General features: G+C 50.7%; 1 protein-coding gene across 12 annotated transcripts in view; it reads left to right on the forward strand.

Moving 5' to 3' along the window:
* Positions 1 to 10,688, forward strand: part of ZMYM4 (zinc finger MYM-type containing 4) — a 1,242,519-nt gene that overhangs the window by 731,443 nt on the left and 500,388 nt on the right. For all 12 annotated transcript variants that reach the window (XM_069223800.1, XM_069223806.1, XM_069223798.1 and 9 more), the window contains exon 12: positions 10,471 to 10,621. In XM_069223800.1, the coding sequence (XP_069079901.1) occupies positions 10,471 to 10,621 (151 nt within the window). The remainder of the gene's footprint in view (positions 1 to 10,470; positions 10,622 to 10,688) is intronic.

The following is a 10,688-nucleotide window of genomic DNA, read 5'->3' on the forward strand; positions in this document are numbered from 1 at the left end:
TAGAAAATAGAATAGGTTGAGGATAGAAGATAGAACATGAACAAACTAGTCTTTGAAATGGTTTTTGGTCCGGTAGGGATTTAACTCTTTCTGGAAGGAAAGCAGGCTCCTATTTGGTCTGTCTTCTGGGAGGCCATTTCATTTTCTTGCAGCTTATCAAGAGGACCTAAGTATGAATGAGATGCTTCTGCCACCTCTTATATTTCTTAGCTTATTGATCAGGTTGATGGGTGAGCTGATGTAAGACGTGTGCGAGACGCAACATTTAAATGTGACTTGATTCAAGCAACATCCAGTAAAATTCTCTGTGTGCACTCACTAGGTTTGACTTGCACCTTATTGCACTTGTGAAGATTTGTGTGGCAGCATGAAGAACCGCTGGTAGCCATTTTAGATTTGGGGGAAGGCTGCAAGCAACACACTGTGCTGTGGGAATGAGAATGCAGTATGGTTTATTCTGCCGTCTTGATAGCTGGAGGAACAGAGGGATTAAGTTTTCTTGGCAGAGCCTCGTTTGATGCTGAAGTTTTGCTGACGTGCAGGATCATTTTTTCGTAAAAGCCTTTTATGTTTTTTATTTCTTTATGATGAGTTTCTATCACTCTAGTCTGTCAATATTTTAGTCGTAATTCCATCTATTGACTAGACAATACAAATTCATCTTAAGGTTTTGATCCATGATGAATCCAAGTAGCCTGGTTAAGGAAACCAATGTGGGAGAGGTCCCTTACTGATTAAGTTGGTGAAACCTTTTTTTTTTTTTTTTTTTTTAACTGAAGGAGAGTCAGTGGAGCGTTGGAGAAATTCTGTGGAGAAAAGTTGGAGAAATCTTCTTTGTTTGGATTTACGTTCAGAGAATATAAGATTTTCCGGTTTTAGGTATTTTTTTTTATTTGTTTATTCAGTTATAAAGAAACATACAACAAAGAGAGCCCGATGAACAGAAAAGCAAAATTAATGCATACGTAGTCCCATGCAGTATACAAACACCCAATGCTTATCTCAAACAACCAATCAGAATCTCAGGGGGAGTTCATCCCATCTCAATCAAAACTAGTCTGGGTATAGCATCAGGAGAGTTAAAGCTTTGTTAAGCACAAATCCAGGGACAAGCTCAGGAGGAGCTCACGTTCTTAGGGCTGAAGAACAGATTCATAACCAACAGAGAGAAAGAAAAAGGACGTGCAGAGGAGAGACGCGGGAGACTAGTGCAGTCATCCATTTATGCATATCAGCCATGGCACAAGATAGTAGCAACTTTAATCGGAACTGTCAAGTGCATGGCCGAAGGTGATTCACATCTACAGCCTCACAGAGTAGACTCCAAGAAGGAGCGCAGCGGAGGCCAGATAGCTTGTGGCCGGGGACCGTCAGGGACCAACTCCCAGAAGATCATTAATTGCTCTTGACAAAATGAGGCGTCACGCAACCAGTCAGACCCACGAGGAGGGCTACCGCGCCCCCAGCACATCGCAACCCTGTGCTTAGCCCGTAGCAGCAGCAGCAGGCCCACCAGTCTCCTATGAGCCGGCAGAACCTCATCGACCAATCCAAGAAGCGCCAGCTTAGGGGAAGAGGGCAGATCCAGGCCAGTCATCTCCTCAATCACATGCATTACCTCCGACCAAAAAATATGAACTCCCCTACAGTTCCACACAAGATGTAAAAAGTCAGCATCGGGGGTGCAACACCTTTCACAATACGCATCTGCACGCAGACCCATAGCATACAAACCTCGAGAGGTGTAGTATGTGCAATGCAGGAATTTGAAATGAATAAGCCGCAGCCTGTAATTAGGTGACAGAACTCTCGTATGTGTGCAGCATTTCTTCCGCGCGTCTTCAGAAATAGCCTCACCAAATCAGCCTCCCATTTAGCCTTAGCAGACATTGCGACTCCACTCTGCTGACCTTGTAAGCAGTTATATAACTTGGTAATGAGCTTGTGGGGAGACATCGCACAACATAGCACCTGCAGTGCCTGACATACCAATGGAGTCGCAGGGAGGCCAGGGAAGCGCGCACGGAGCATCGCGCAAACACGCAATACGTACAACTTATTCAGCACATTATCACGTCCATCCCCAAGCGCCACTTCCTGGGAGATCAACAGCCCCTCCACAAACCAGTCACCTAGTTCAGTTAAACACGAGTCATGTAGGAAATCGCGCAGCTGCACATCGCGAAACATCCTTTCATCTGCGACAGCCAGCATCAACATTGAGGGAGCGAAGGGCTCGCGCATGCCAACACAGCGCAGTAAGGCAGTCCAAGCCCTAGCAGTACATGCCACGGTATCCACACCACACGACCTGGGCCGGGAGGGGTTCTCAAGAACCTTTGACAGTCCGTACGGCCACACTGCATCACTTTCAGGTGCGAGATGTGGTACATAACGAACAGGGTGCAGCCAATAATACGCAAAATGGGCCTGCGCACAGTAATGATAGAGCTGCAAGTCGGAGCAGTAAGGCTGCCCAACTCAAACGGTAACGTTGAGTTCTCCCAGGCAATTCTAGGCTGTCCGCCTGCCCAAACCAACCGTATCAGAGCAGAACGAAGGCGCTGCAAAAAGCTTGCAGTAAGAATGGAGGGAAGATTCACAAACCGGTACAGGAACTTGGGTAGCACTACCATTTTAACAATAGCTATACGTATTATAAGCGGCAGCGAACGCCACACCTCAACCCTATCTTCCAGCCACAAGATGGCCTTGCCATAATTGGCCAACCAGAGTGTCTCCACGTCACGACTCAGCCAAACTCCTAAAGAGCGTACTGGACCATTCGTCCACCCAATCTGATACCGGGAGGAAAATCTCGCCGACCCCACAGAAAGGGGCATCACTACTGATTTGGACCAATTGATCATAGTGCCAGAGAAAGCACTGAATCACACGATTTCGTCAAGCAGGACATCAAGAATTTTGCGCGGCTCACGCATATACAGCACAATGTAATCTGCATACATTGAGATCAATATGGGCCGCTGTTGGAACGGCAGCCCTCTAAAGTTATGATATTGTCTCAGGCACTTCGCAAGCGGTTCCATCACAATTGCAAAAAGCAACGGAGATAAAGGGCACGCTTGGCGAGTCCCCCAAGCCACCCGAAAGGGGCCTGAGATGCTTCAGTTTAACCGCAATCTAGCGTTGGGTTCCGAATACAGCAAGCGGATCAGTTGCACAAAACGCATGCTCAGACCCACTCTGGCAAGCAGCGCAAACATGTACTTCCATGCCAGCGAGTCGAAAGCTTTAGTGGCGTCCAGAAACACCTCAGCCGCATCCTCCTCTGCTTCAATCGTGCCAGCAACCGCAAAGTACGTACGCAAATTATGAGACGTAGACCGGCCTGACACAAACCCAGACTGGTCCGGGAGCACCAACTTCGGCAACAGTGGCTGCAGCCGCACTGCTATCATCTTGGCCAAAATTTTATTATCTATGTTAATCATAGAGAGCGGGCGATACAAGTCACAGCAGTGTAGAGCCTTACCAGGCTTAAGAATCGTGACAATCAGGGCCTCATGAAGGCAGGCCCGGAGAACTCCAGTCTCCATAGCCTCCGCATAAACCTCCAAAAGTTGAGGTGCAAGAATATCAGAGTATTCGTTGTAGAATGCAGGAGTCAGTCCATCCATGCTGTGGGACTTATCTCCAGGCAGACTGTGAATCGCCAATTTAACCTCCTCAACTGAGAAGGGAGCATCTGTAGGAAGTTGGCTCTGTATGTACTATTTAAAAGTAAGAAATAGCATGCACAGAGTCCAAGGGTTCCCCTTAGAGGTAAGATAGTGGCAAAAAGAGATAATTCTAATGCTCTATTTTGTGGTAGTGTGGTCGAGCAGTATCAGAGGGTAGTGTTAAGCATTTGTTGTACACACACAGGCAATAAATGAGGAACACACTCAATGACAATTCCAGGCCAATAGGTTTTTATATAGAAAAATATATTTTCTTAGTTTATTTTAAGAACCACAGGTTCAAGATTTACAAACAATACTTTAAATGAAAGGTATTTCACTTAGGAACTTTGAATTAGCAAAATAGCATATACAGTTTTCACACAAATGGCAATAAGCTATTTTAAAACTAGACCGCGCAATTTTCAACAGTTCCTAGGGGAGGTAAGTGTTTGTTAGATTTGCAGGTAAGTAAACCACCTACAGGGTTCAAAGTTGGGTCCAAGGTAGCCCACTGTTGGGGGTTCAGGGCAACCCCAAAGTTATCACACCAGCAGCTCAGGGCCGGTCAGGTGCAGAGGTCAAAGTGGTGCCCAAAACGCATAGGCTTCAATGTAGAAGGGGGTGCCCCGGTTCCAATCTGCCAGCCGGTAAGTACCCACGTCTTTGGAGGGCAGACCAGGGGGGTTTTGTAGGGCACTGGGGGGGGGGGGGGACACAAGTCAGCACAGAAAGTACACCCTCAGCGGCCGGGTGCAGTGTGAAAACAGGCATCAGGTTTGTAATGGAGTTCAATGGGAGACCAAGGGGTCTCTTCAGCTATGCAGGCAAGGGGGGGGGGGGGGGCTCCTCGGGGTAGCCACCACCTGGGCAAGGGAGAGGGCCACCTGGGGGTCGCTTCTGCACTGGAGGTCGGATCCTTCAGGTCCTGGGGGCTGCAGGTGCAGTGTCCTTACCAGGCATCGGGTCTTTGAAGCAGGCAGTCGCGGTCAGGGGGAGCCTCGGGATTCCCTCTGCAGGCGTCGCCGTGGGGGCTCAGGGGGGTCAACTCTGGCTACTCACGGGCGCGCAGTCGCCGGGGAGTCCTCCCTGTAGTGTTCTCCACAAGTCGAGCCGGGGGCGTTGGGTGCAGAGTGCAAAGTCTCACGCTTCCGGCGGGAAACGTGTGTTGTTTCAAAGTTGCTTCTTTGTTGCAAAGTTGCAGTCTTTGTGGAGCAGGGCCGCTGTCCTCGGGAGATCTTGGTCCTTCTAGATGCAGAGTAGTCCTCTGAGGCTTCAGAGGTCGCTGGACCCTATGGAACGTGTCGCTGGAGCAGTTCTTTTGAAGTGGAGAGACAGGCCGGTAGAGCTGAGGCCAAAGCAGTTGGTGTTTCCGTCTTCTCTGCAGGTTTTTTAGCTCAGCAGTCCTTCTTAGTCTTAGGTTGCAGGAATCTATCTTGCTGTGTTATGAGAGCCCCTAAATACTCGATTTAGGGGTGTTTTTAGGTCTGGGGGGTTAGTAGCCAATGGCTACTAGCCCTGAGGGTGGCTACACCCTCTTTGTGCCTCCTCCCTGAGGGGATTGGGGGCACATCCCTAATCCTATTGGGGGAATCCTCCATCTTCAAGATGGAGGATTTCTAAAAGTCAGAGTCACCTCAGGACACCTTAGGGGCTGTCCTGACTGGCCAGTGACTCCTCCTTGTTTTTCTCATTATCGCCTCCGGCCTTGCCGCCAAAGGTGGGGCCGTGGCCGGAGGGGGCGGGCAACTCCACTAGCTGGAGTGCCCTGGGGTGCTGTAACAAAGGGGGTGAGCCTTTGAGGCTCACCGCCAGGTGTTACAGTTCCTGTAGAGGGAGGTGAGAAGCACCTCCACCCAGTACAGGCTTTGTTACTAGCCACAGAGTGACAAAGGCACGCTCCCCATGTGGCCAGCAGCATGTCTGGTGTGTGGCAGGCTGCTAAAACTAGTCAGCCTACACTGGTAGTCGGTTAAGGTTTCAGGGGGCACCTCTAAGATGCCCTCTGGGGTGTATGTTACAATAAAATGTAAACTGGCGGCAGTGTGCATTTATTGTGCTGAGAAGTTTGATCCCAAACTTCCCAGTTTTCAGTGTAGCCATTATGGTGCTGTGGAGTTCATGCATAACCGACTCCCAGACCATATACTCTTATGGCTACCCTGCACTTACAATGTCTAAGGTTTTGCTTAGACACTGTAGGGGCACAGTGCTAATGCACTTATGCCCTACCCTATGGTATAGTGCACCCTGCCTTAGGGCTGTAAGGCCTGCTAGAGGGGTGACTTATCTATGCCATAGGCAGTGTGAGGTTGGCATGGCACCCTGGGGGGAGTGCCATGTCGACTTAGTCATTTTCTCCCCACCAGCACACACAAGCTGGCAAGCAGTGTGTCTGTGCTGAGTGAGGGGTCCCCAGGGTGGCATAAGATATGCTGCAGCCCTTAGAGACCTTCCCTGGCATCAGGGCCCTTGGTACCAGGGGTACCAGTTACAAGGGACTTACCTGAGAGCCAGGGTTGTGCCAATTGTGGAAACAAAGGTACAGGTTATGGAAAGAACCACTGGTGCTGGGGCCTGGTTAGCCGGCCTCAGCACACTTTCAAATCATAACTTGGCATCAGCAAAGGCAAAAAGTCAGGGGGTAACCATGCCAAGGAGGCATTTCCTTACAGCATCGAAATAAGATCGATGAGCATCATCAAACCAGAGGAAGCTAATCTCAGAGAAGTAAACCTGTGCGGCCTCGTCATCCAGCTAGGAAGGCTCAGTATACAGATCTGCAAAGAATTTGGTAAAAACCTGCATGACACCGTCCGCCCCCACCACGCACTCACCCTCCGCATTGTCTATTTCTGTAATATAATTACATGCCCAAGGCTTACGTAACATGTTCGCTGTCGTGCGCCCAGCCCTCTCACCCTCCCCATAGCGCCTTGCCCTGGCAAGCTTCCCCAAAAAAACTAATCTCCCGCAGGGAGGCCTCCTCGTACAGAGATACAGCACTCCGCAGATTCGCAAGCCTAGCACCAGACCAGTCTGTCACCAGATGCCTCTCCAGGTCCGCTATCTGCGCCTCTAAATCAGCCAACTCCTGCCGCAGCGTCTGTAATACACCCATGTTGTTTCGAAAGGCATACCCCACGAATGACCACCTTAAAATCCTCCCATAATGTTCCAGCTGAGCTCACGGACCCACTATTCTCAGCAAGATAATGAGTAATGGCCTCACGGACCTCCCCTCGAAAGGCCCCATCCCGAAGAGCCCTGTGCAGCAGACGCCACGTGTGTGCACGCCCGGGCCCACCAGGCACCGCCAGCACCAGCTTGACTGGCGACTGGTCCGATAACATACGTGCCATATGTTCCACAGACTGTGTCCAGAGCTCCACGTCCCTCGTGCCCAGCCAACGGTCAAGGCGGGACCAGCTATTGTGAGCGTAATTAACACAGGTGCCCTCTCTTTCAGCCCCATGCTTCACCCTCCATAGATCCACCAAGGCACCATCAGCCATCACAGACGACAGAGCCTTAGCAGCCGCAACGTGCTGCACCCTGGCCAGACTCTCACGATCCACCCCCGGATCCAAAATCACGTTAAAATCCCCATGCCAGTTAACAGCACCACTGCCCAGAGACTAGACCAAGCGCCACACTTCATGGAAGAATTCAGGGCCATCAGTATTTAGACCCGTAGACTGAGACAAGTCTGCAAGGTCTATCTAGCAGCGTTCCACTCAACAAGATATATCTGCCATTAGGATCCGCTATTACTTTCTGGGTGTGCCAATGCAGCCCCTTACGCAGCAGAATCGCCACACCCCTTGCATAGCGCGAGAACACCGCACCGTGGAATTCTCCAATCCAGCCAGCCTTTAGCCGATTCAGCATAGCCGCCACTAAATGAGTCTCCTGCAACATACATATATCAATTTCCTGGCGCTATACATAAGCTGACATAAGCCGCACCTTACGCCCATCAGCGCCATTGTATCATCCAAGCCAGGGCACCACAAAACCACAACATCCCGCCAAGCCTGCGCCCGCAATCAAGCAGAGCAAGCGAAGGAAAAAGAACAGAAGAAAAGACCAGAACATGAACAATACCACCCTCCCCCACCCACTGCAGACCCCCCAAACGGGTCAAAGCAAGGAACCCACCCCCTTGAACCACAATAACCCAACCCTTAACAAATAGCATAGGAATAGGACTAATCCAAGGGGCGAATGCCAAGCCTTCCATCCCACCACCCCGAACAGGACAGGGGGAGGGAGGGCGAAGGGCCTAGAATCAAAATAGACATTAGAGCGGCCAATAGAACATATATCACAATAATGGTGCCCCCCATCAGTAGTGTAGAGGCGACCCAGACACCAGCACCCAAATCGATTCAGTCAGTGTCACTTAAAGCAGCCCGCTCAGCTCCAGTGGCTTGCGGGTCAGCAGCCGCAGACTTCTTAGATATCGTTTTGGCAAATTTGGCTGCCAATTTCTGGTCGGTAAAGAAATGCAGCTTGCCCCCGTGCTGTACTCTGTTTCGCAGGATAAATAAGAGAGAATCTAGCATCCGTCTGACTGAGTGTACGTTTAATCGGCAGGAAGGCTCTACGTGCAGCCTGTACACTGGGGGTGTAGTCCGAAAAAATGTTCAATTCAGAGTTCTTGTAGGCCACCGGGCGCTGCTCCCTGGCCAGCCGGAGGACAGTGTCCCTGTCACGATAATTCAGCAACCGGACAATGATGGGGCGCGGCGGAGTACCAGGCGGGGGCTGAGACCTATGAGCCTTCTCCACCACCAGCATCTGGGATAGCTCACCAGGGAAGAGCTCAGAAAGAGTGCTCCACAAAGTCCTCCATCCTACCCATGTCGGTGGACTCCGGGAGACCAACGATTCTAATGTTATTGCGGCATGACCGTGCCTCCAAATCCTAATTTTTATTACGTATGACTTCCAGCTCGCGTTCCATGCGCAATAATTGCTCCCGTTCGTGCTGTCGTCGATCCACCAACTCCGAGGTGCACGTCTCCCACTGATCAAACGGGGAGTCGTGATCATCCACCCTGGCCTTAATTCTATCTAGCTGCTCAGTCAGATGATCAAGCTTAGCGTCGATACCAGCAAGGCTAATCTTAAGGTCCAGGAACATGACCTTAACTGAAGTGTCCTAGGCCCCCTCCTCCACAGGCGCATCCCCCAGCTGAGAGGCAGAAATGCCACCCCTCTTCTTTCCACCATCAAAGGAGAGCTTTGCCTGTTTCGGCTCTGCCTTGCCCATTCTCCACAGCTGTCAGGCCACAACAAAAAGGAACTCCCTGCTGACAGATCAAAAAGACAACTGGCACCGCAAATCCTCGCAATGAATGCAGCATCAAGTGTCCAGGGAAGCCTCGAGGCACAGCCCCGCCAAAGCAAAAAATAGCACCAGGCTCCCGCCGCAGTCACCGCGCCCACTCCGGCCGGGCCGATCGGAGCCCCAGACCGCAAGCAGCAGTCAGTCACCCAAGCGACACCTTCGTTAGGGCACCCTCCAGGAGCAGCCCGGCATCCAACAGGCAGGGGGCCACCTCCGCCACGTCATCCACACAGCTGCGCTGCCCACCGCAGAGCAGCCAGCGAGCAGGAAAAGCCAGGGACTACAACTGAGTGCCACAAATGGTCCCCCGGTCCGAACCGACCCAGGAAGTACCTCCACGCTGCAACGTCCACGTTGGGGCTCCAACCAGAGAGGAAGACCCGCACCAGGAGCTCCTCACCTCCTCCAGCGGCACGGAGAAGAGCAGCCAGCCAGCAGTCCTTCACAGGGTGCCCAGGCCGGAGCTATGGCTAGGAGTCCCAGCCAGAGCGCCTCTCGTAAACGAGGAAGACTCCAGTAGGCCTGTCCGAGGCCGCCTTCCTCCACTCGGCCCCGCCAGCCCGCTGGTGCCTCCAGGCAGATAGGCCCCCCCCCCCCACCGTCAGGCGCCCCAGCACACAGTGCCACCACGCCCGCTGTACCCTCCCGGGACCAGGATGTGACCCCAATGAGGCACGCTGTGGGCTGCACTCGAGCCGCCAGGCCCGTCTCTCGTTGAGCAGTAGACCCAGCAGCAAAACGGCCCCCGCGAAACCCAGTGCAGGAACCACCAACATCACCCTGATCTCGGAGGGGCCTGCCGAGGAACAATAAGTTGGGACGGCTGCTCCGACAGGAGAAATGCGCGGATTAGGCCCTAAGCCCAGCAGAGCCTCACGATGCGACGGCCATTCATCTTGCTGGCAGGCTTAGCCACGCCCCCGCTTTTAGTTTTTCAAGAAGGTTTCTCAGGTTTGAAATGTTCGCAAGATAAGAGACCAAGACACAGTTGTGTACCATCTGCTTTCTGATTAACTTAGATGTCATTTTCTCTAATTACAGTGCTGGTACACAGTAATTCTATGTATAGGTTCAATAGGTAATAACCCTTATGCTACATTGTTATATATTTTTTTGTCGCAGTGGATAGGGGTTCACCATTTCCTTTTCTTTTTAAAAGCCTGGGTTTTGTTTTTGTTAAATGTATTTAATTTAAAAAGTTCTTGTTTTTTTCTTACATCAGTCCAAATAGTATTGGTATTAATGTGGTTTTTGAATATGGGTTGATTACTTTTGGTTTTTAGAAATTGGGTTTAATAACTTAATTATGGTTATCATCAGTCAAACCCTTTTCAGGTACCTTTGATACCTTTTACTTTTGGGTGAGGGCGTCTGCAGTAAATCTGAGACCGGGGCTTTACCTAATGGTTAAATGCTTATCTGCTTCTACAGGGCAAAATGTTCCAGTTCTGTGGGAAAACCTGCTGTGACGAGTACAAGAAGATTAACAGTGTTATGGCAATGTGTGAATACTGCAAAATTGACAAGATTATAAAGGAAGCAGTGCGATTCTCAGGTGTCGACAAAACATTCTGTAGTGAAGGTAAACTCTAATCATTTTGTCACTTTTTCCTTTATTGTTATCTAAATAAACAGAACACTAAAATGAA

Source organism: Pleurodeles waltl, chromosome 3_1 (assembly GCF_031143425.1).
Source record: "Pleurodeles waltl isolate 20211129_DDA chromosome 3_1, aPleWal1.hap1.20221129, whole genome shotgun sequence".
NCBI classification, from domain to species: domain Eukaryota; kingdom Metazoa; phylum Chordata; class Amphibia; order Caudata; family Salamandridae; genus Pleurodeles; species Pleurodeles waltl.